The 26,264-nt window shown below is 42.6% G+C and overlaps 1 protein-coding gene across 4 annotated transcripts in view; it reads right to left on the bottom strand.

The window, feature by feature from the left end:
- Nucleotides 1-26,264, bottom strand: part of STAB2 (stabilin 2) — a 403,506-nt gene that overhangs the window by 64,892 nt on the left and 312,350 nt on the right. For all 4 annotated transcript variants that reach the window (XR_004540109.1, XM_033951740.1, XM_033951739.1 and 1 more), the window contains 7 exons: nucleotides 24,048-24,188; nucleotides 18,471-18,530; nucleotides 15,134-15,310; nucleotides 13,312-13,401; nucleotides 11,865-12,017; nucleotides 4,578-4,634; nucleotides 817-946 (listed from right to left, as the gene is read on the bottom strand). Coding sequence is in view for 3 of the 4 variants with exons in the window: in XM_033951740.1 (XP_033807631.1) it covers nucleotides 817-946; nucleotides 4,578-4,634; nucleotides 11,865-12,017; nucleotides 13,312-13,401; nucleotides 15,134-15,310; nucleotides 18,471-18,530; nucleotides 24,048-24,188 (808 nt within the window). In the remaining variant the exon portion in view is untranslated. The remainder of the gene's footprint in view (nucleotides 1-816; nucleotides 947-4,577; nucleotides 4,635-11,864; nucleotides 12,018-13,311; nucleotides 13,402-15,133; nucleotides 15,311-18,470; nucleotides 18,531-24,047; nucleotides 24,189-26,264) is intronic.

Here is a 26,264-nt window from a genome sequence, read left to right as displayed (position 1 = left end):
GTCAATCAAAAAACTCCAAACCAAACAAACCATTAAATAATCAATTTAAGAGTTCGGCGCCAAACTCTTAGGATGCCTAGTGATGCCTAAGTGGAGGCACCCTCCCATGCCTAAGGATGACTAACGACGCCTATGTTTGAAAATAGGCATGGTTATGGGCAGAGAATAGGTTTGGTTGACTTAGGCGCTGTTAGGAGTTCAACATAGGTGCTGCCAAATTAGTTGAGTGAAAAGCTGACCTAATGGAGCAGCGCCCATGTCTAGGACACTTAGCAAGGCCTACGTCCGCTTAGGTGCTGCTAGGCATGATTCTATAAAAGACACCATTTTATGATTGACAACTACGCCAAGTCACATCTTCAATGTAGGCAAGAGATAGGTGAAGGTTTGACAACTCCAGTGTGCTGATCATTTTATGGTCACATACTGCGAGTGGGGGAACTGTGCAGTTTAGAAGAAGAAAGCATATTTACTGGTAAGCTGAATACTGTCAGCAATACCACATATCATCCTCATCATGGCTAATATGGTGGTGACGGTGACCCGAGCCTATATAGAGTGGTGGGTGAGGCTCTGGTCACCTTGTTGGGCAGATTGGATGGGGGAGGCTCTTTTTCTGCCATAATTTACTGTGTTGGCTTCCTGCGGTAAATGATGCATAGATTCTAAGGGCCCTGAATTGCATTCATCTTTTGGTCTCATCTAGGAATTATTATGTGACCCAGTAAATCGTAAGGATAAGCAAAAATTCAGCTATTGTGTTAATATTGTTGCATAGCATACATTGCAAAACTGTAAAATGATAGGCATCCTTACCTTGACAGTCCCGTCCATAGTAACCATTGCAACACTTTTCTGTCCATAACACTAGTAAACATTCCATGACACAACGAAACCTTGAGCTTCTTGTACGCAAACTAAAACCAGCACATTCCTTTGTCACTCCCTGTACGTTTTGGTAAAAAAAACAAACCAAAAAAACTATTGATAATATGCAAACCACATTTCCTTGGAAAAAGTCCTTCTTTTGTTTGAAAATAATGCAGTCAATATTAGGCCAGCAGTGGTCATTGTGTTTCTTAAACATTGACTACAGCAGGAATAATTGAGCCTGGAATTTAATGTTGGGCCTTGTCTAGGCATCAGCATTGAAAATTTGGGGTTGACTGGCCAAGAGTTTGCTGCCCTGATTTATGTGGGTCCCGGGTGAATATTGGCCAGGACCTGTATACAGGAATCAGTCATCCCCCCACCTCGCAATTCTGATCCCCCCTATTCCTGATTCTTTCTCTGAACCGTACCACCATTACAAACTCTCCCCCAATTCCGATCCCCCCCTCAGGACACTGCCAGCATTACAAACTTTCTCCCCCCCTGATTCCAAACCCCACTGAACCCTGCCACCAATACAGAACACCTCCCCCCCCCCCCGAATTCCAATTTCTCCCTGAGTTCAACACTCCACATTTGTAAAAAGGCCCCCCTGGGCTTACCATTAGCTCTATGGTAGCCAAATGGATTCTTGGGGCTCCTGCCCCTAGTAACTGCTGCTCTAAAATGGTGGCAGTGATGCTGGGAGTCAGTCTAGAAGAGGTATGCAGGCAGATTGATAGGCTTAAAAGCGATAAATCCCTGGGACCAGATGGCATCCATCCGAGGGTCATCAAGGAACTGAAAAGGACCATAGCTGAACTGCTTCAACTAATAGCCAATCAGTCGATCAAATTGGGAAAGATTCCGGAGGACTGGAAGGTGGCGAATGTTACGCCGATCTTCCAAGAAAGGTCCGAGGGGAGACCCGGGAAACTACAGACTGGTGAGTCTGACCTCGGTACCGGTAAAGATGGTAGAGGCGCTGATAAAGGACCGCATCATTGATCACCTTGATGGACATGGTCTGATGAGGACCAGCCAGCACGGTTTCAGCAAGGGCAGATCTTGTTTGCAAACTTTCTGTACTTTTCGAGGGAGTAAACAGCCAGATAGACAAGTCGACATTGTATATCTGGACTTTCTTTTTTTTTTTTTTTTTTTTTTTAGTTCAGTAATTTTATTAAATATTATAAGAATTATAAACAGAAAGCAGCTCAAACACATAGAATCATAATAAAAATCATGTATCAAATATTCGTATCTACAATCGTTTGAATAAAACTAGATTAATGAAAAGGATCCAGAGTATCTGGAGCTGCTTAGAAAAGGAACAAAAAAAGACAGAGAAACAGGAGGGATAAGAGAAAGAGAGAGAAAGATAAAGGAAGAGAGAGAGAAAGAGAAATAGAGAGAGATAGAGAGAGAGAGAGAGAGAGAGAGGCAGAAGTGTCTATAGAGCAGAACGTATATCTGGACTTTCAGAAGGTGTTCAACAAGGTTCCACATGAATGACTACTTCGGAAAATTGCGAGCCATGGAATTGAGGGTGAAATACTCACGTGGATTAAAAACTAGCTGGAGCATAGGAAACAGAGAGTGGGGGTAAATGGACAATACTTGGACTGGAAGAACATCACTAGTGGGGTGCTGCAGGGTTCGGTGCTTGGATCTGTGCTCTTCAACATCTTTATAAATGATCTGGACATAGGTACGACGAGTGAGGTGATTAAATTTGCAGACGATACAAAGCTATTCAGAGAAGTGAAGATGCAGGGTGATTGCGAAGATCTGCAACGTGACATAATCAGGCTCGAGGAATGGGCATCGACATGGCAGATGAGGTTTAACGTGGATAAATACAAAGTGATGAATGTCGGTAACAAAAATCTCATGCACGAATACAGGATGTCCGGGGCGGTACTGAGAGTCCTCCCAGGAAAGGGACTTGGGAGTTCTCTTTCTTTATTTATTTGATTATTCGTTATTTCTTAATAACAAATTCATGAATGACCACAAAAAAAATTACAAATTCCATATAAAGAACAACAAAACATATTAGGCAATAATTCAACCATGTCCTAGTCCACTTTATCACTGGTAGCCAGTATTTTAAAATAAAACTTCAAATCTTTCTGTCTACTTATCTAGGGACAGGCAACTGGCATTTTATATATCTATACAACATCCTCCAAAAGTAAAAACAGTATTTGAAATTAAGCTTTCAACAATGGTTTCTCTTTAATAATTCCTTGAGATGTAACTTTTTTACCTTAAAAGGTAAGCAAGGAAACTACACCTATGCAACAGATACCAAGTGGGGGTGGGGATCAGTTTTGAAAATTAGTCACAATACAAATCACATTTCTGTGATAAGTTATCATGGGGGGGACAAGGGAAAATACATAGCACCATGTATTCTAAAAATGTACAGGGTGGATTTTTACAGTGAGTATAATTTTCTAAACTTCATATCTGACCATAGGTGTTAGTTTTGTGGGTGCTGAGCACATCTGATATTGAGTAAGTTCCTTTATTGTGCTCAGGAAAGTATAATTTGTGTTGTGTTTAGCACCCTACTTATTTTGAAAAGTTGGGGATCGATATTTGAGCCCTGCTGAACTATCCAGTCCTTGATATTCAGTGGTACTTAACCAGGTAGTACTGCTATATATCCACACTAACTAGTTATCTCCTAACCTGCTAGGTTAGGGGTGGGACAGGGACAGAGCATGGACATTGCAGGTAAGCAGCGGTATTCAATCTGCTAACCAGCTAAGTGAATGCATAATGTAAGGACAGCAGAATGGCTGTCCTAACTTCATGTGCTGAGTTAACCAAACATTAGTCTGAATATCTGTTGGTGCCTGGTTAACTTCCAGGCAGTGGCGTAGTAAGGGTAGGAGGCACCCGGGGCAGTGGGGCCCCGTGTCCTCTTCTCCATGCCCCCTATTCCACACTTGTGCTCTCCCTCCCCCCGGTACCTCTAAATCTTCACCATCATGAGTGGCTTCAGCAGCATGCTCCTCATGACAGTGTTGGATTTCCCTCTGACATCACTTCCTGGCCCTGATCTGGAAGTAATCCCTCTGACGTCACTCCTGGAAGTGACCTGGAAGTGATTCAGAAGGGAACTAGGTTGGTGTGAGCAACAGGCAGAAGTTGCTCATGCTAGCAAAGATAATACAGGAGGTACGGGATGGGGGGGAGGGATGGCACAAGCATGGCAAGGCGGAGAGGTGCCAATGCCCCCACCAACTAGGCACCTGGGGCATCCCCCGCAACATGCCACTACTTCCAGGTCAGTGCACGTACTCAGATATTCAATGCCCTGAGCATGCCCAGACTTTGAATATCCTAGGTTAGAGCAGCCAGTGACTAGAAGCAGCTTCCTTGCTGTTTACCGTCACAGGCTGAATATTTCCCCCTTGGTGCTTATGTATATGATGCCATTTACTTTTTCGACAGATGGCGCTCTGGGTCTGCTGTTTGAGAAATTCAAGTTGGGAAAAGTGCACATCAGGCCTAGGACTAATTCAGATGACCAGAGACAGCAACCTGCTATAGAAAATTTATGGCTGAAAAACAAGAGTAAAAACAGAAAGGAGTGCTTCTTCATGATTAGAAGTGTTTATAGTGGGTTTGCTTACATATTACATAAAGACATGGCCTAAGATACTATCTCCCTAATTCTATACCCTACTTACCGTTGGTTTGCTCCCTGAAGGGCATCTCGGATTAATAGTACAGAAGCCACACTCACCCTGTCATAAAACATTGAATGTTTAATTTATTAGGATTTATTTACTGCCTTTATAAAGAAACTCACCCTGTCATAAAACATTGAACGTTGTTTAATTTATTAGGATTTTTTTTACTGCCTTTTTAAAGAAACTCACCCAAGGCGGTGTACAGCAAGAATAATCTGGACCTAGGCAACAAGGCCTTGATTCTATAAATGGTGCCTAAGTCATAGGCACCATTAGGCGCGATTGCCAATCATCCACTAGGAGTAGGGTTACCAGACGTCTGGAAAAACCCGGACATGTCCTTTTTTTAGAGGACTGTCTGGGGCCTCAGATGGACTTTTCAAAATCCGTCAGCTTGTTCGGGTTTTGGAAAGCCCCAACGAGCTCCAGCCGCATCTGGAGGGCATCTGAGGATGCGCAGATGATGTCACACACATTTGTGCATGCTCTAGGTCCTCCAGATGCAGCCAGAGCTTGTTGGGAAGAAGAGATGAGGTGGGGGTGGGGCTGGAGGCTGAACTGGGCTAGGGAGGAGCAGAAGGTAGAACTGGGAAGGGGCTGGGATGGAACAGGGAGGGGCAGGGCCAGAGGCAGAGCATGGCAGGGCCTTTTTTCCGAGTTATTGTGGCCTGAAAAATGGTAACCCTAACTATGAACCGTTTATAGAATCAAACCTGGTGGTACCTAAGAGGTCTTAAGGTGCCAGTAGACATTGAATCCATTTAGACCAAGGTTTTCTTGGCCTAAATGAGTGAGCCTAAGGCGCCTAATTCAAACCATGCCCAAGATATGCCCCGAATCTTCCCCTAACCACACCTACTTGCCAGTAGGCGCCTCATTGTAGATGCCTACATTGACGTGGCAGGTGCCTACCGAGTTAGAAGCCTACCAACTAATTCATATTTATAATGGATTTTTAATTGTTTTTTAATGGCACTTTCAATATCAGTGCTGGTTAAGCCAATTAAGAAAATTAAGTTAGGTGCCTAGATTAGCTAGACAAGCCAATCTAGGCGCCTAACTTTAGGAACTTTTATAGAATCAGGACCTAAGTGATTACAGTAGTAGAAAACATTCAAGTAACAGTACGCATTATACCATATAATAATAATAATGCCAACACAAGAAACATTAACTCATCTTAATAGTAAAGCAAGGGGCGAGTGGAACATTTATACAGATAAGACAAAGTAAAAGATATTTAGGTATCAGAAAAGTAAGCCCCTCTAATATTCAGCTCTATTTAACTGGTCAGCAATGGCTGCTGACTGCTTAAATAGCGTCTAATCAGCAAGGTTAGTGTGTAGTGGTTAAATGGCTATTTTATGTGATATAGTTAGTTAGCACTGATATCCAGTGTTGGGTTTAGCGGTTAAATAGGACCGCATAGATAGCAATCTTATTTATAATCGCTAGGAACTTAACCGGCTAGTGCTGAATATCGGCTTAACCAGTTAAGTTCTGCAGTCAAATAAGAAACCAGAAATTCAATGCTGATCACCAGATATAGCATGGCATTGTATTTCTGGGCACAGCACTGGCAGCGGGCTTTAACAGCAAATGATGCATTTCTATCTCTGTTAATTTAACTGGAAACCTTTCCTTTCTGTCTGTCTTTCCTTTCTGTCTTGTTTGTTTGTTTTTTGAAAACAGGATAATTTCAGAGATTCAGCCTGCCAATTCTTCACTGTTGGAACATAAGAACAGCCTTACTGGATCAGATCAATGGCCTATCCAGTATCCCGTCTTCACGGAGGCCAATCCAAAACCCAAATAGTAGCAGCCTCCGATTGGCCAGATCCCTTAGGCCACTCCCATGAGGGAGAGAGGCATAAGATTCTGGTCGACCCAGGTACCTAAGGGGACTTAGGTGCCTGGGCCAATCAGGGCCTTAGGCACCTCCCCGGTGCATCTCACAATGCACCAGGAAGGGAAAGGCCCACCATTCTGTGGAGGTGGGCCTGCCAGCCAGAGGGAGAAAGCATCTCTCCGGCCAGCCAACAAAAAATAGGTACTAGTGGGGTCTGGGGTGGAGGTAATGGCTTCAAGGGGGGTTCCGGCAGTAGGGACTGGGCATCCCTCCTGCCGAAGGATGTCTCGTTGGGGGGGGGGGCAGGAGGAAATGGGCATCCCTCCTACCGGGGGATGTCTTGGGGGGGGAGGGTGTGGTAGAAGGGATTGGGCATCCCTCCTGCCAGGAGATGTATGAGGGTAGTGGCGGCTGGAGGAATTCAGGGGTGGGGACTTGGGAGTTACAGCAAGAGGGAGTGGACATTCCTTCTACCGGTCATCCTTGCAGGGGGGATGGATGGGTTCCCTGCAGCAGCTCAGTGGCAATGTAATTCTCTAACCAGCGACTGTGACATGGACACCGGTTAGAGAATCGGGGTGATGGAGAGACGAGATTCTATAAAGAATGCTCATGTGGAATTCTCAAAAGCCACTTAGGCGGCTGCTGAGACCAAGCGTCCTAAACAGAATCTGGCCCTTTACCTCCACCATCTCCAAAGGATGGCCGTTCCAAGTATTCACCACCCTTTCCATGAAAAAGAATTTTCTGAGGTTACTTCTTAGTCTATCCTCTTTCAACTTCATCCTATTTCTCCTCATTCCAGAGTTTCCTTTCAATTGAAAGACTCGCCTCATGCACATTTATTTGTCGCCTTGAGCCTGAATAGGTATGCGTGACGCACAAATGGAAGATTAGATTAGATTTATACCACAAAGGTATGTAAATGTCTCTATCATATCTCCCCTCTCCCGCCTTTCCTCCAAGAGGTATACATATTGAGCTCTTTGGCCCGAATTCTGTAGCCGACACCTAATGTTAGGCACCTATTTTGGAGGCACCCAACTAGATAAGTGCCTATCTAAACTGAAAAACAAGCTCAATTAAGCTTTTTAATCAGCAATAATTGAAACTTAGACACCTATCATGAAAGAGCGATTCTGTAGCAACGCGCCTCTAAAATTTAGGCGGCCTTCAAAGAAAAAAGAGCTAAGCATGTTAGGCATGGGCGTGGCTTAGCATTAGGTGTGGCTTCGTGTTAGGTGTCTTGTTACAGAATCGCTGCTCTTAGTGTGCTTAAGCATTCGCATGGCCACCTAACTTTTAGTTGTGCCTAGAACTGGCCTATTTGTTGGGTGCCTCCAAAATAGGTGCTGCTCAGCATGATTCACTAAAGAGCACCCAATTTTACTTGAATCTTGCTGAACGTTGCATATTTCGGCGCCTAACATTGGGTGCTTCTTATAGAATTTGCCCCTTTAAGTCTATTTCTATACGCCTTATGTCGAAGACCACCGGCCATTTTAGTAGACTTCTTCTGAACTAACTCCATCCTGTTTATATCTTTTTGAAGGTGCGGTCTCCAGAATTGTAAACAATATTCTAAATGAGGTCTCATCAGAGTCTTATACAGGGACATAAATACCTCCTTTTTCCTACTGGCCATACCTCTTCTTATCCACCCTAGCATCCTTTTAACTTCTGCCAATACCTTTTCAGCCTGTTTGACCACACATGATCATCACATATGATCACACCCAAGTCCTGCTCCTCTTTCATTCTTCAAACCACAAACTGTACTGTTCCCTTGGGTTTTTGCAGTCCAAATGCATGACCTTGTTTTTCTTAGCATTAAATGTTAGCTGCTATATTTTAGACCATTCCTCTTCGCTAGGTCCTTCCTCATGTCATCCATGTTTCAGCTTAAAATTCTAAGTTTAGAAGTTATGCTGCTAAATGTAGGCTGATGTATTAAAATAGCCCAATGTTGTTTATGATGTTGTCTATGTAATAATATACACCATCAATTCACAATGGCATATAATAAACTTCAAAGTACCTAATTTCTAAGTGATCTTTTTTTCAGATTGAAAAAAGATCACTTAGAAATTAGGCACTTTGAAGTTTATTATATGACTAAATGTAGGCCTACAGTTCATTTGCCTAGGTTTAAGAAAACAATTTATGATCCTAGTTCTGAAAATCAATGCGACCATCGAATACAAAAACGTGGATGAGGGTTTGCAGTTATCTTGCGTGACTCTATGTCTTTTGGCATTGAATACTCACCACCTAATTCTACTATTGAATTCCTTCAATTTAAAATTAACTCAATACCTAAAATAGATGCTCTCTTGCTTTACTTACCCCCTCCAGTCAGTCACAATGAACTTACTAACTTACAGTCTCTTCTCTTTAAATTCAGTTCTTCTACATCGCACCCTCTGATTCTTGGAGACTTCAATATTCATTTTAATGATTGTGACAATACCATTACTTCAGAAATGCTTACCCATATTATTAATCTTGATCTACTGCCCTTAGTGGCTGACCCAACACATCGAGCGGGACACACAATAGATATGATTCTAATTCCCAACTCTGCTTCTTCTAATTACTCTTTGTGTCCTAGCTGGCCCATCCCTTGGTCTAATCATCATCTTATTTCAGTGAATCACGTAATTATGTGTGCCAGCCTCAACACTAAGCCCCAAACTATCAAATACCATGATCTGAGTAAACTCACTCTCGAAACAATATCATCAAATTTTGTCCTTGATTTTTTAGATCCTAATCCTTCTACTCTAAATGATCAAGTAGACCAATGGAAAGTCGCAACAAATGCCCTTATGAATAAGTAGCCCCAATTCAGACTAGAGTAATCTCACCTCGGAAAATCTCTAATCCTTGGTTTACAGCAGAACTAGCCCATATTAAAAAAACAATTAAGGGCCTTAAAACGAAGATGGAGAAAGGAAAAAACTCTGGCTAAATTCATAAATTCTGGCTAATTTGATAAATTCAAGAAACAGACAATTTTCTACAAATCAAAAATTAATCTTGCAAAAACTAAATACTATTCTGCCCAAATAGATAAATCTAAAAATTCTTCAGCTCTCTACTCTATATTGAAATCATTAAACTGTCTATCTCAAAAACAAACAAATCCAAATATCAACTTGGCTACAGTTCAAGAGCTTGCATCCTACTTCATACAGAAAGTGGAAAACATCAGGAAAACTTTGACCCACATCAAATCATCAACTCTGGATATGCAACTTGAAGACTCAATTCCTCTATCAGCAAGATGCATGTGAGTCAATCTCTCTAGTCTTAAAGAAATTGAACGCCACATTCAAAATTTTAACACTAAAGGATCTCAAGTAGAGTCAATTCCACCTTCGATTCTCAAGCGTTTCTTCTCAGTTTTCGGTCCTTTTATTCATTCCTTAGTCAAGGAAAGTTTACAACAAGGTATTCTGCCTACTCCTTGGAAAGAAGCAATAATTCGTCCAATTATTAAAAATTACAAAATTAGTCCAAGCGAAAAAATAAATTATAGACCCATTGCCAATATTCCATTTTTAGCAAAGCTAACAGAAAAGGTCATATTCACTCAAATCTCTGAATTTATAGAAAAAAACCAAATATCTTTCATCCAAACCAGACAGGTTTCAGACAATATCATTCCACAGAACATTCACTAATAGACATGTCTACCATTATACATTACCATCTGGATCATCACAAGTCTGTGCTTTTAAATTTCCCTTGATCTTTCCTCTGCATTTGATACTGTGGATCATGACCTCCTGCTCGGATGCCTTGAAGCTATTGGTATCACTGACCACGTTCTTGCATGGTTTCGCTCCTATTTTGAAAACTGATCTGCCACCATTTCATTTAATAATACAATTTCAAGAAAAATCTTTTCAAACTATGGAATTCCATGGAATTCCTCAAGGGTCTATCCTTTCGCCACTTTTGCTTATTATTTTCCTTGCACTTCTAATGACCCTTTGCCAATCTGTTGGTTTTAATGCGTTTGCGTATGCAGACGACATTTAACTTTTATATCTAATAGATATTGAGAATCCTTCAGCAGCTCTATCAATCGCCAAGAAACTTGAGCAAATATATCAATGGCTTGTTACTAATAGACTTGCTCTCAACATTAACAAATCAAATGTAATGCTTTTTCCGTGGAAAGAAGGACTAAAATTTGACAACCCCATTACTCTTACAGGTGCTACTCTTCAGGCAGTTACTACTATCAAAATTTTAAGGGTCATATTTTATCAGAGACTGTCTTATCACGTTCATATCAACAGTATAGTTAAATCAACATTTTTTAGGTTTAAGCAAATTCATTCAATTTCAAAATGGTTAGAACCAAAATCCTTAAACATATTAATCCATTCACTGATCATTTCCAAAATCAATTACTGTAATGCCTTATTTAAGGGTATTGCTCAAAAAGAGATCAGGCGTCTACAGCTAATTAAAAATGCTTCTATTAAAATCATCATGAATGCATAAAAGTTTGACCGTTTCCCCACTTCTCAAAAAATTTCATTGGCTTCCAGTATTGCATAGAATAATTTACAAAATATGTCTGTTATCACTTAAAGCTCAGCTCTATAAGTCTCCAGCTTTCATCAACAGGATTCTAATTCCCTACGCCTCCACTAGAATACTTCGGTCTAATGACCAACATTTGCTAACTGTTTCATCACTTAAAACTATTAATACAAGAAGACAATACATTTTCTCAGTTGTGACCCCCCAATTGTGGAATTCCTTGCCAATCTACTTAAGGGAAAAAAGAAATATTGACAGTTGAAATGCTTTCATTTTAAAGATGCTTTTGACTTCTAGACATTGTATAAACAACAAAACAAAACCAAAAATCCCTCCTTTTGTAAAAACAAACAAACAAAAAAACAAAACCCCCTTCTTTTGTAATTTTCCTTGACTGTCTCATTTGCCTCCAATTATTGTATTTCTATCCCACTTCCCGCACTGGTCCTGTCTGTCTTGAAAGTCATGTATTTGCTATATGAATTTTTGTTCCCCTGCATATTGTTATAAACTGTTTTTAGAACTGTGCATCACCTTGAATATATGATTGGGTGAGCAATCAAATTTTAAATAAACTTGAAACTTGATAACTGTCTCCCTGCCATAAACCCACCCTTTCTGTCACCCACTTTTTATGCTACTAAATTTTGGAGTTTAAGAGATTGATATTCAGAGTGGTTTAAGCGCGTAGGAGAGGCTCCAGCCTGTTTAAACCATGCTGAGAGGACCAGCTACTGATATTCAGCAGGACTTAAGCAGACTTGGCCTGGCATTGAATTTCCAGTCATACCAGCTGAATATCGACCCCACAATCTAGTCTACAAGAATGCAGCAGGTAATTTCCATTGAGAAGTAAATGCCTGTGAGTGACTAACCTCAACTGTGAAAGTAAGCATGTGGTTACATCGGCCACCGGTGCTGGGAGGTGTTAACAGGCAGTCAATGCCGTAGGCAATACCACCCTCAAACTCCAGCTGGCGCTGCACTATCTTACATTGTCCAGTGTTGGTGTTCAGCATCAGAGCTCCCTGTGAAACAGGAGAACAAACAATCACAGAAATACTAAAGGCAAATAACCACATTTCCATGTTACAGAAGGTCAGAAGGATCCTGGTTTTTGGCGTTGTTTAACCCATGGATTTTCCACAGATTGAGGCCCCTCTGCATGAAGGTTTGCTATCCATATTGATATGCTGGCTAGCAAACTGTTGTGCACAATTTCACTTCCCTTCCCCTTGGATTGTTCCCTGCAGTGGCATATTGAGGGTAGGAGGCATCTAGGGGGCCCCATGCTCTCCTCTCCGCCCCCTGCTCCTTCTGTGCCCCACACGCCACACTTGTGCCTTCCTTTCCACCTCTGTACCTCTTTAAATTTTTGCCATCGTGAGAAGCTTCTCCAGCCTGCTGTTCACACCAGCGTTGGTTTTCCCTCTGATGTCACTTCCTGGCCCTGCAACCTGGAAGTGATTTTAGAGGGTGTCAGGCCAACATGAGCAGCAGGCTAGAGTAGTTGCTCATGCGGGGAAGGGAGGGTGTGAGCATGGCATGGAGGGGCGGACAGGTGTTGGTGCTCCCACCATGACAACACCTGGGGTGGTCCACCACCCTGTACTACAACACTGTTCCCCTGACAGTTATATTTCCATTTCCCTATCCCTCTGATACCCCAACACACAAATTCCTATCCCATCACTTTCCTGACTTATGTCTTCAATATCTACTGGGCAGCAGTAATCATCAGTTGCTGCTGAACTATTAGCTGGTGGCTTCAAAATGTTGCTTCTCAACCCTTACTGGTAGCTTCACTAAGGCTACTATATGGCTCCAGAAAAAGGAGGATGGATGGAGACATTCAGGTTTTACTTCTATTGAAAGCAATGGGATGCATGCAATGGGGTAAATCCAGCTCTGGGATCAATACTGTCACACAATCTGGAGTAAGGGTTACCAGATTTAATCTGGACCCCCAGACCAGATCTCATGCCTGCCCAGTTCCACCCATCCCCACCCTGTTATGCCCAAGTCCCGCCCTAGCCTCGCCCCCCGCTCTCATCGGGCTGGAGCACCTCCACGCATGTGACGTGATGATGTCATATTGACCTCATCACGTGGCAACCGTGCATGTGCTCCTGCCTGACAGTGATTTGTTCCAAGTTTTTCAAAACTCAGACAAAGTGCCGGGTTTTGAAAAGCCGTCCGGACTCCCAGACATGTCCTCAAAAGGTGAAATCTGGACGTCAGGTAACCCTAATCTGGAGCCAGTTGGCAACTCATGATAGACTCGTAGCATATTCCCATTGCCCTGCCAAGTAAATTACATACAATGTTTTCATCGTCTCCACACTTTATACTGAGATCTGAGCCCTGGAGTGTCTTCAAAGAACTTCGGCTAAGGAAATCTGAGGACATAATCTGGAAAATAAGGAAAGCATAAACATTTTCACTTTAAAATTTGGGATCTTCCTCCTTTCCAAGCCCAAATTAATTTGAGAGTAGGATAAAGAAGTGTTTTTGATATGTGTAGGCCTCTTCTTTTTGGCTCTTTCTGCTTGACAGAGCAAATACATAACATATTTACAAATAGGTAGCAGAACAGGGTGGTCCATAATGCCACAGCCTAATCAATAACTTGCTCAACAGAGCATCAGCAATTATAGAGCTTGGGGAGGGGGGGAAGGATTGGTTTGTTTGGCCCTTCCACCCAAAATAGCATTCTGCTGCTTGTACATATCATTCATGCTTCCTTTGTTAGTAGTGCATCAAAGGTTTTTGTGCATCAAAGGTTTAGCAGGAAAGAACATTTGTCATCCATTTTATGGCAGAGAATTTGTTCACTTTTGAAATTTGTTCTAAGAGCCAATTTGATAAAGATATAAAGACACCTATGTTGTTTATTTATTAAAAATATTTCTAGCCTGTTAAAACCACAGTAATGAACAAGTTACAGAATTGCACACATAGTAAAATCAAAATAAACACAGAATACAAACAAAAGAGGTTAATTAGTTCATAAAGATACTTAGGGCTAGATTCGCTAAAGTCAGGTTTAGCAACAATCGCTGCTAACCGATCCAATTCACTAAACGGCCCACCGTGTGTTTTCCCCCTCGATTGCCCATTTTCCCATCCAGCCATGCAAATTAGTAAAAACCCATGCAAAATAGCCAAGCGATTGATTCACTTACATTACTTGGCTATTTAGCATCGGGTTTTACCGATCTTACAACTCAACTGGGGTGTTTTTCCCATTTTTTTCCAATGACACAGATATTTTGTGTGCATTACACACAAAAAATATCTGTCCCATAAAAAAAAATGAAAAAATCCCTCACTGCTGGCCCTCCCCAACAACCCCTGACAATTGCGCGTCCCCCCCTCCCCTGACAATTGCAGTGACCCACCCAAACCTAAAACAAATGGCAGGAGGGATGCCCACTCCCTGCTGCCTGAAAAGACCTCCCGCCGAAGAAAATGGCAGGATAGATGCCCACTCCCTCCTGCCACCAGAGGCACCATTCCCTCCCTACCCCCTCCCCTACTAGGCCCCTGTACCTTGACGCTGGGAGCAGGAGGTACTGAAAACACCTCCTGCTCCTCCGTGATGACACTGGGCCTTAGGCCCCTCCCCGGTGCATCATGTGAGCATTCCTCCTGCCTTTTTCTTCGGGGAAAGGGTTATGCCTTTCTAGGCAGGAGGAAGAGGGCATCCCAACTGCCATTTTTTTTCAGGGAGTGGGCAGGTGCTTTTGGGGCAGGAGTGAGTGGGCATCCCTCCTGCCTTTTTCTTCGGGGGGAGGGGAGAGGTCTTTCTGGGCAGGAGGAGTGGGCATCCCTTCTGCCATCTTTTTCGGGGGTTGGGGGGGGAAGACGGTGGCTCAGGAATGCTTGCACGGGTGGGGGGCTTTTTTAATGGGACAGATGGCACGCAGAACATCTGTCCCATTAAAAAAAAGCTGAAGCCCTGACAGCAGTGACAGGAGGCTGCTTCCCTTGTCTCAGAATATAAATAGCACCTTTCTGAAAAGTCATTTACACATGCATGTAGATGTGGAGATGTTACTAAAATAAAGGTCTATATCTCAGAGGGCCTAGCACAATGCAGCATATTGTGTCTTATTTGCTTAAAAGCCCAACGGTCACTCACCTTGGCATCTCTAATGACATGAAACTTCAAACACTCCACAAGCTTGTCTTTGTTTTGTTTGTTAAACAAGAAATCCTGTTGTTCCTTGGGCAGGGCTTTGATAGTTTTATCTGAAGGCCAGAACAAGGTAACTGGCTTATGAATAGGATCATTGATGAGACTTAGCAAGCCTGTGTCCTGTAGCACACATGGAAGATACATACTGTAGAATGAAATCTTCTAAAAACAAACAATGCATAGAAGAGCAACCAAATGAACACACATTCCTCATCATCTCTCCAGACCAGTTCCAATGAATGGGTATTCGCTGGACCTTTATAGGATGATATCATAGCTCTTGCAGTTCTTCATCTTCTGGTAGGAATGTACTTACCCACTCATTGGGACTGGTTTGGAGGGACTCAAAGAAAGAAAATTAGCAAGTAAGACCTAATTTCTCCTTTTGGTTCTAAAGGTGAAGACAATGCCCTGGATTCTATATATGGGACTCATAATTAGGTGTCAATATTTGGGCATCGATCCAAGAAGTACACTCAACTAAATTGCCTCTTGAGCCAATCAGTGCCTATAACTGGGTGCTACTTGGTACTAACTGACACCAATTTTGTGCAAACATTTTGCTACATGCTATTCTAGAACAATGGGTGCCCAAATCCCTTAGGGCACAATAAACAGGGGCATGGCGATGAGAAATACATGTCGCCCATTTCTAAAATTTGCATGCAGTGCTATGAAAAAAACCACAACAAAACGAGCATGTGTGCCTAAATTGGATGCTGGGAATTGCACCTAGTTTTAGCAACACCAAAAGTGGCACTCAATGCTAAGCCTAATGGGTGCTCATCTTTTGAGTGTCCATTATAAAATAGCACTGAGTGCCAACTTGCACCAATAAAATTAGCACTGAGTGCTATTCTATGAATGCCACTTAGAGATAGGCGTTGTTTAAAGAACAGCACTTAAGGCCATATTCTATGTTAGGCATCACTAAGCACCTAGATCAGGGACACCTAGCTGAGTTCTACGCAGAACTCAAAATTGATTGAGCTTAATTAGCATGGTAATTGACTATGCCATTAAAAACTCATTAAAAATGATTAACTAAGAGTTACGTGTGGAACTCGGAGTGGTACCTAGTGACGTCTAAGTCAAGGTGCCAAGCAGCACCTACACATAAAGTAGACATGATTAGGGGGAGAGAATAGGCGTGGTATGACTTAGCCATCTGTAGGTGTCTGTGTTAGGCGCCTGTAAATTAAGCCAGGAAAAACCTAGTCTAATATTCCAGTGCCTAACATTAGGATCCTACTAGTGCTAAGTTGAGTTAGGCACCGCTAGGTGCGATTTTACAAACGATGCCTAGTGGTTAATTGACAATCAAGCCGAGTGGTGCTTAGGAGTTAGGCGCTTTTAGGCACTGTTTATGAATCTGGCCCTTAGTGCCAGAATCCATGTTCAGTTTTGGGTGTGAGGATTTAAACCAATTGAATCCTGGTATAAATTTTCACACCTAAATTAGGAGTGGATCCCTCTTATTCAGTAACACTGCATGCAAATTTCATGAACACTTCTGTTCTGCCCATGAACCTCTCATGGTCATGCTCCCTTTTCAAACGATGTGTAAAACATATGTGCAGATCCCAGTGCCTAAAGATGTGAATGAAATTTTAAATTAATGCCAATTAGTCTCAATAATCATTAGCACCAAATTATTGGTGCTAATTGGCTTGTTTGGCAATGAAATTGCACACGCAAAAGGGTGTGTACTCAAATTTGTGCCCAAAAGCTTTAGCGTCATATATAGATTAGGGCAATAACTTATATTATTCTACAATTTGTGTATATTTTTGCTCCACCCATGCTCTGCCCACTCTTCCCATGTGCACGCCTACATACAGCATTTGCTCTCTGCTGCCCTGAATCTCTCCTGCCTGCTGCCCTGGTGCTCTTCTTCTGCCTGCTCTGCCCCGATCTCTCCTGCCTACAGCCCCAACTCTCCCGCTGCCCTGATCTCCTGCCTGCCCCGAACGCCTCCTGCAGCCCCGACTCCCCCGCTGTCCTGAATGCCTGTCTGTCCCGATTCTCCCACCCTTCCCTGTGGTTTTAACTCGTGGACTTAAGCAGGTTAAAACCACGGGCTCAATTAAAAAAAGAAAAAAAATCTCTGCCTGGCCCAGAGGTCCAGCGCATGCACTGGGATCGCTATAGAGCGATCCAGGTAGGCAGATGGGGGCGTTGCTCCAATCACCCCCATCTGCATATTGGCGTTTTGAGAATTCATTGGACCTGCCAGGCAGGTTCGTGAATCTAGTCCAAAGTGCTGTTCTACAAGCTGCCCTTAAAGTTAGGCTTGGTTTACATAACAGCACTTATGCCCGGGAAACATGGTGCAAATGTCTCTGCCTAAATTTAGGTGGGGAGGCCCTAATTCTGTAATTACACAGATAATTTAAAGGAATGCCCTTGATCTGCCCATTCCCTGCCCATTTCTGCTCCCCCTTTTTTGACTCACATAAAATTTAGGTGCGGATTCTGTTCCTAAATTTATATGTTTAACCCTTAATTGATGCTAATTAACACCAATAATTAATTGCTTGTTAAAATGCCAAGGGCTAATTAGCTTGTTATTCAATTAAACTGTGTATGCAATTTGGGAATGTGACCATAATTGCATGAGCAATTTTTGGCATTTTTTTTAGAATTAAGGGGAGAAAAAGCAAATGTTTTGCTGGGGCAGGATTGAATTTGTGCACCTAACTTTTGTGCTTCCAAAAGTATGTATGTAAATTTACCTGGGAAAATGCCCACACAAATAGTGCAAATATATACTTTTTCCTAGTCAATTTCAAAATGAAAATGTTTCCTTTTGAAAATCAATGCAGTCTGCAGGTATAAATGTATCCATAGACTTTTCCCTTATGTGCACTGTTTGAAAACTGCCTTACAAAAGCAGAAGGCATGTGTGAAAAAAAGGGGCTAAATCCTGTAATTTTTGGTATATGAAGACTCATGTGTAATATTCCCCAAGAGGTTGGAGGAGTGGGGAGAAACAATACCTAGACTACTTTTCAGTAATGTCAATAGCCTTTTCCTTTCCCAAACAGTATCCTGTGAAGACAGAACACATTATTGACCTGCTGGAATGCAACAGGAACCTCCCTGTGTTCACCAGCAGGATGAACAGAATGATGGCTGTGCTGTTGGCTCTTTGACCTTCCCTTGTACGGACCCTGATGCATGAAAAGTACACAACAAAAAAGGCTATAGATTGCAAAGTACAGACTTGTAAGTCCCTTTTCTTTGTTTGCAATTGAATTATAAAATAAAGATTGGTCACCTGCAATAAACTGCGAAATGTTGTGTATCCATGATGGTCTGCAACATCAGTAAGGCTTTCCTAAAAACACAAAGAAATATAAATAAATTCACTCATAAAAACACACTATTATAAAAGATATTATCTGGATAAGGACAGATAATTGTCATAGCCAGGGCTCTCTTAATATTCAGCAGTACCATCCGGACAACTGGGTGGTGAGTCCTAATGTGGAATATAGCTATGGTTTCGGCTTCTCATCCTTACATGCATCACTTTGCGCTTGATCACATGTCATCTGTTATTGGGATGCCCAAACTCCCAGTCTCTTGAAATTTTTCACAATCCTTTTGTGATTTAATAACTTTGAATAAATGAGTCATCAGCAAATTTAATCACTTCACTTGTTATTTCTGTTTTCAGGTCATCTAAAAATATGTTAAAAAGCATCAGTTCCAGCACAGATCTCTGGGGTAGAGAATGACATGGGGACAAATTTTTCCCTGTCCCTGTGGGAACTCATTTTCCTGTCCCGTCCTGGCAAGTTCTTTTCCTGTCTCTACCCAATTCCAGCAAGCTCTGTCCTCATCTGCACATAAGTGTTCGAGGTTTGTGTGATTAAGGCTGAGCTTAAAGAAATGCGGAAGGGGGCAGGGACAGTGACAAAACGCATGGGGACGGGACACGGAAATTGAGTTTCTGTGGGGATGGGGACACATTTGCCCCTTGTCATTCTCTACTCTGGGGCACTCCAGTATTCACCCTTCTCCATTGACAATATTGACCATTTAACTTTGCCCTCTGTTTTCTATCTCTTAATCAGTACTTAGTCCATAAAGCACAGTTACTTACCGTAACAGGTGTTATTCAGGGACAGCAGGAAGATATTCTCACATGTGGGTGAAATCATCCACGGAGCCCGGATGTGGACAGCCTCGCAAGCAGACTTGCTTGTAAAACTTTAAGAATGTTCGCGACTGCCGCACCGCGCATGCATGAGTGCCTTCCTGCCCCGAGGTAGGGCGCTCACCTCCTCAGCATCTCCTCAGTTCAGATAGCTAGCTAAGAAGCCAACCAGGGGAGGTGGGTGGGTCGTGAGAATATCTGCCTGCTGTCCATGGATAACACCTGTTATGGTAAGTAACTGTGCTTTATCCCAGGACAAGCAGGTAGCATATTCTCACATGTGGGTGACCTCCAAGCTAACCAGAATGGGATGGTGGGAGTGTTGGCAATTTAAGAGAATAAATATTGTAAAATTGCCTGACCAAAATGGCCATTCCATCTGGAAAAAGAATCCAGACAATAATGAGAGGTGAAAGTATGAACTGAGGACCAAGTGGCAGCTTTGCAGATTTCCTCAATAGGAGTAGATCTAAGGAAAGCTACTGATGCCGCCATAGCTCTGACTTTATGGGCTGTGACTCGACCCTGATGCAGTCCAGCCTGAGCATAGCAGAATGAGATGAAAACAGCCATCCAGTTGGAGATGGTGCGCTTGGAAACTGGATGTCCCATCTTGTTTGTATCGAGGGAGACAAAAAGTTGAGGAGCAGATCTGTGTGGCTTAGTAGAAAGCCAAAACACGCTTACAGTCCAGAGTATGAAGAGCAGTTTCTCTAGGATGAGAATGAGGCTTTGGAAAAAACACTGGGAGTACAATTGATTGATTGAGATGAAATTCTGAAACCACTTTAGATAAGAATTTAGGATGAGTATGGAGGACCACCTTGAGTACCTGAAGATAGAGCTGTTAGGATGGGAGAACATAAGAGAAATGGAAAGACAGTAGTCTAAGCTGAAAGGAGCGATAAAAAAGGCTATGGACCTTTATGTGAAGAAAATAAATAAAAACAAGAGAAAAAGGAAGCCGATATGGTTCTCCAAACTAGTGGCGGAGAAAATAAAGGCGAAAGAGTTGGTGTTCGTGAAATATTAAAAAAAAGAGGAGTGCAGAAAGGAGCCAAGAGAGAGATATGTCTGGTGAAAGAACAGGCGGAAGAACAAATGGCTAAAAATGTAAAAAAGGGAGACAAAAATATTTTCAGATATATTAGTGAAAGGAGGAAGATGAAAAATGGAATTGCTAAACTAAAAGATGCTGGGAACCGATATGTGGAGAGTGATGAGGAAAAAGCAAATACTTTTGCTCTGTGTTCACAGAAGAAAATCCTGGAGAAGGACTGAGATTGTCTGGCAAAGTTACACGAGAAAATGGAGTAGATTTTGCACTGTTCACGGAGGAGAGTGTTTATGAGCAACTTGAAAAACTGAAAGTGGACAAAGCGATGGGACCAGACGGGATCCATCCCAGGATACTGAGGGAGCTCAGAGAGGTTCTGGCGGGTCCTATTAAAGACTTATTCAACAAATCTCTGGAGATTGGAGAAGAGCAGATGTGGTCCCTATACACAAAAGTGGTCACAGGAATGAAACGGGAAACTACAGGCCGGTGGGCCTCACTCTGGTTGTTGGAAAAATAATGGAAGTGTTGCTGAAAGAAAGGATAGTGTACTTCCTTGAATCTAATGGGTTACAGCACTGTTCTTCAACCGCAGGTCCGCGGTCCGGTGCCAGTCTGCAGGAAATTTCTGCCGGTCCGCGCAGGGCCGTCAAGATTAAGGTGACCATAGATCCCGTTTTCAGACCCTGTCCCTAACTGTCGTGCGCAAAAAAAAAAAGCCTCCTTCCTTCCTTTCACTCGGTCCGCTGCTCTTACCGCCCTGCTGCTGCTGCTAAAGCCGACAGGAAGTCTTCTTTCCGACGTCAATTCTGATGTCGGAAAGGACATTCTGGGCGTGGCGTTTTGCAGTGCTCTAAGTGTTTCGAAGCAGCTGTTAGCTTGGGTTGTGCAAGACTCCTGATGCAGGCCGGGTAGGCCGAAACATGTGCATGTTGAGTCATTGTATGGATTGTATGGAACTTTGGATGAATAAAGGCATTTGGATCTATCAATTGCCTTTGGCTCTATCTATCTATTGTTTCTTTGTGCACCATTCTGATTGGGACAATTCCACTCTGTTTTTGTGCTTTTGATTCTTGTGGTTTTGTTTCCCCTGTTCTTTTGTTGCTCCGTTTATGACATCACCCACATGTGAGAATATGCTACCTGCTTGTCCTTGGATAATAAGACATTACCTTCTATCCCATTACATTTAATTTTCTCTGGAGTCTTTCATAATGTACATTGGGCTAGATTCACTAAGCAAACCAATCATGTATCAATCATTTTGCGAGCCCTTTGCGACCAAATTTCCCTCCTGCACTATTCACTAAGGCCTATAGTGATCCGATCCCAATCCTCCCATGCAAATTAGTAAAACCCCAAGCAATTGATTCACTAACAATTGCTTGGCTATTTTGAGTCGGGTTTTACTACTGACAAACCCGACTGCTGCAGCCCTGTCAGTAACTGAGTTACTGTCAGGTCTGCAGGCTTTTTGACAGGCCTGCCTGTCTTTTTTATTCATTGTTTTCCATGGCACAGATATTTTGCGTGTGTTACACACACAAAATATTTGCCCCATAAAAAAAATTAATAACAGGCAGCCAGGCCTGTCATAAAAATGTGCCCCCCACAAACAAACGCGCCTCCCCCCCAGAGAAAAAAGCAGAAAGGATACCAACTCCCTCCTGCCATCAGTATAAAAAAAAATGCTGCATGCATGCAGCACGGCCCTCGCCTCCCCTGCGACCGGCACGGCCCTCCCTCGCCCTCCCCCCCTCCTGACCGGCTTGGCGGCACCAAAAAGTTGGGAGCAGGAGGGGTCCTCAGTCCCTCCTGCTCCTAGACCCACCCCTGGTCAGTCCAGGCGGTCAGGCCAGGCCCATCCACCTACCCCGGTATCTTTAAAATAGTTGGGAGCAGGAGGGGTGCCCGGTCCCTCCTGCTCCTTGGAGGCTCCGAATTAGAGAGCTACACGGGAACTGGGACGACAGGAATCCCGCAGGTTCCCCCTTCAGATCATGGGTATCCTGTGGGGACGCCCCCTCAAGTTGCAGGTATCCCATGGGGACTCCCCTCATGGTCTTGGGGATCCCACAGGGTTGGATGCAACTCGAGCCACGAGACTCGTCTTCTTTTCCTACCTGCCCTGCAGCAGCACACATAGCCGACCGGAAGTTTTCCCCAATGTCAGCGCTGACGTCAGAGGGAGGGCTTTGCGTCAGTTACGTGCCAGCATATAGGGCAATAAGCCCTGCACGCTGCACGTGACTGACGCAAAGCCTTCTATCCGACATCAGCGCTGACCATGAGGGAAGACTTCCGGTCGGCTACGTGCTGCAGGGCAGGCAGGAAATAGAAGACGAGCCTCGCAGCTTGAGCTACCTCTCAGAGAAAGTTGTTGAAAGGTAATTTGCTGGAAGATGAGGACTGGACACAAACGTAGGAGGCAAACGCAGAATAGAAGGGTGATAGAAGAAGAAATGTTGGGCATGGGACTGGTGGGCAGGGGCGAAAGATGCTGCATATAGTCCTGGGGATGAGAGAGGGATAAATGCTAGACTATGGTAGGAGGAACCAATGGACAGCAACAGAAGAATTTATAGAAGATGGGAAAGTGGAAAAAAGAAACTGGGACCAACTTTATGGAAAAATAAGTCTCCAGACAGCAAAGGTAAAAAACGGAATTTATTGACTAAATTATGTTAGCTTTGAGAAAAGTATTTAGCAGATGTTTTTGTATTGTGTTCAAAAGAAAAGGAAATGCATTTCTGGTTTTATTTCTACAGTGTTGAAGTACTTGCTGACCCTTGCTGTGGCTGGTGGGGATCCCCAAGCACCGCCAGCAGAGGATCTCCTCTAGAGATGGCCAAACTCCCCTCCACCAAGCACAGCACCCCTCCTCCTCTCATCCCCCCTCACCTCTTCCCACTGCCCCCCTCGCCATGTAGGCACCCCCCTTCCCTTCCCCCGTACCTCTAGTTGAAGTTGTAGTTCAATCCTTAACCCTACTCCTCTGCCCACAACCCCAGCCAGCTGATTAACCGTTCCCCTTAACTGTATCCGTGACAACCTGTTTGTCTGTTTCGATTGGATGGCATCTGAATAATACCCAGCTTCTGGATATAACTGGTGCTGATTATCTGGTCATAAAAAGCCTGCAGCAGCTGGTATTTTAAAAAAAATGCTGAACCCTGTAGACTAGATATTAACCTGGTCAGAACCAACCTTTGGCGGGGGGAGGGGGAAGTAGCCAGGGATTCTTTTCAGCTAGTATAGTGCATTCAGCCATGTGACCCAGAATAGCTCTATCTGGAAAGGTTGCTGCCTTTAAATCTGAGGGACACAGCTTTAAGGCTGGCTGGTGTACCAATGGGAGAGGGGAGAACCAGGTTGGGGGATTTTGATTGAGAAATATGAAGGGGTAGATAGAGCATTTTTGGAAGGCATGAAAAAAGATGCCAGTATGCTATAATGATGCAAAGAGGCTAAAAAACAGCCCCAAACCTGGTGCTGTATTAAGAAGGTACATAATTTATCATTTATTTAGGCCTGGTGCACCCTCTAAATTTGGTTTCTGCAAATATAATCTTAATTTTTTCTATTCTTTGTTATTCTAATTCAATTCAGGTAGTAGGATATTGTTTACATACCAGTTTGGAGGTAGCAGAATATGATTTCTTGTGAAGCATTTCCTGAGGGAATAGAACTTTATCTACAATGTGCACTATACCATTTGTATAAAGAAGATCACTGGTTATTATCTTAGACTTGTTATTCAAATACACTGTATTCTGTAAAACGATAAAAAAAAAGAAAAGTTCAGTCAATAAATAAGTCTTATTCTCCTGAGAAAAATGCTACTGACAAACATGTGGCTGCATTAATCTGCCTTTTTCTTGGCTCCTACTGATTATGGTCTTTCGGTCTCCATCTTCATTCACAAATAGCTGGGGATTTTTCTTCAGTTATTATCAAATACACACACAGAGTTAATTTTACCTTGGGGCCTTGGATCATGTGTAACTTTTGTGTTGGAGCTATATAATGAAGGCATTGTACGTTTTGGTCTATTTAGGAGAAGGAGGACCATTTGGAAGACAGAGTCAGCTAAGGATTAACTCATAAAGACCAGAAGAGGAGCTAAAAAGGATACTGGACCTTCAGGTGATCACTTGAACTTGACTAGAAAAGAATTTGGGTCTCCTTGTTTGTTTGTTGAAGAACTAAAGCCTATATAAGTCATCTGCTCTAGAGTGTTTATGTTCCTCTTTTATTTATTTATTTTTTATTTAAAATTCTACAACCAAATCTCTATGAGCTTGAAATTTTATCTTTCTTCTGATTCAGATTTACTCATCAAGATTTGATATGATAACTTCTTAAAACTTGAGCCCTGGAAAAGTAATTCTCCCCCCCTCTATCCAGCCAAGGTTCCTACAGTAACATGGTCATTTATACTTCCATCCTGAATCAGTGCACAAGGAAGAGTTATTCTAGGATTACATTCTTATTGATTCCCAAGGCTCCCATCTCCATCTGCAGCAAAACCAGCAAGAGTAACTTTGTGTGTGTCATGAGACCTTCCACATGGAAGAACATAGGACCTCTTTTATCAAATTGTGGGCTGGTGAGGTAAATGCTCCAATGCTCATTCAATTCCAATGAGCACTGGAGCATACCTCGCCACCCCATGGTAAAAAGCTCTTCTGCGGTTTGATTAAAGGGGGCCATAGTGATTTAGTGGGAAATACTAAGCAGACTTGACCTAATAAAGTTTGATTTGATTTGATTTGAATAAAATGTGCATTAATATTTATTGCTGCCCCAGTCTTTTTCATGATTCCTCTCATTAGTTGCTTACCGTTTTTTTTTCCAGCTTAGCTTTGGGGCCTAAAGCATGGTCAGCATGCATGAAAAGACTTACCATAAGACACATTAAAGTGTTTTGTGGTAATTGCCCTGCTTTTGCCTGCTATGGCAATTATTTTGAAGCTTATGAATGTACAACATGTCAAACATCCATTTCTCAATTTTACAAAGGCAGGATTTGGATGTCCAACATTGCTGTATGTCCAAATAGCAAAGGTGAGTATTTTGGGTGTGTTTGGGCAGGCCCAAAATCAGGATGTCCAACAGCAGTTACTGGAGGGAAGGAAACAGAATATTCCTAGTTAGACCTGTTTCAGTCATGGCAAGGGTATAAAAAGATACTCTGATTGTGCAGTTGGCCATTGGAGAGATTAAGGCATGACACCTTTCAACTTCCAGCGATTGGAGTCCCTTTCCCTCTTCTCTAAAAGTGAAACTGGGAAGGAATACCAAGCTCGGTGCAACTTCAAGTGTTATGGGCATTCTAAACAGAAAAGCATGCAGATTAGTTAGTTAGTGTAGTGAACTGTAAACCAAGGACCCAAGTTCAAATCCCACTTTAGTTCTTTTTTTTATCTTCTGTAATTGTGAGTTCTCCAGGAACAGAAAAATACTTACTATACACAAATATATATAAGCCACCTGCAAGTCTGAAGGCTATTGAAGTGCTGCATATTCGGGTACAGTATGTACAATTAAAGAAAAAAGTTATAGTGGGATTTACACCTGGGTCCATTGGTTTACAGTCCATTGCACTAACCACTAGGTCTGTCCCTCTGCTCGGCATGGATCTATGTGGCCATTTTTGAAGAATGCTCCCATAAAAGACATCTATGTCCCTTGTTTCCTCCAAAGTTCATAATTTCTCCCTTCATAATTTGGATATTCCAATTTGTAAAATTGCTTTTCATGCTGGATGTCTCCAGCACACAGATGTCCATCTCAGGTATTTTCAAACAAGAAATCTTGACATATTTCCTGTTCAAACATACATATGT

Source organism: Geotrypetes seraphini, chromosome 7 (genome assembly GCF_902459505.1).
Source record: "Geotrypetes seraphini chromosome 7, aGeoSer1.1, whole genome shotgun sequence".
Lineage (NCBI taxonomy): Eukaryota > Metazoa > Chordata > Amphibia > Gymnophiona > Dermophiidae > Geotrypetes > Geotrypetes seraphini.
Note: the sequence above shows the minus strand (reverse complement) of the source record. Positions and strands in the feature narration are given on the sequence as shown.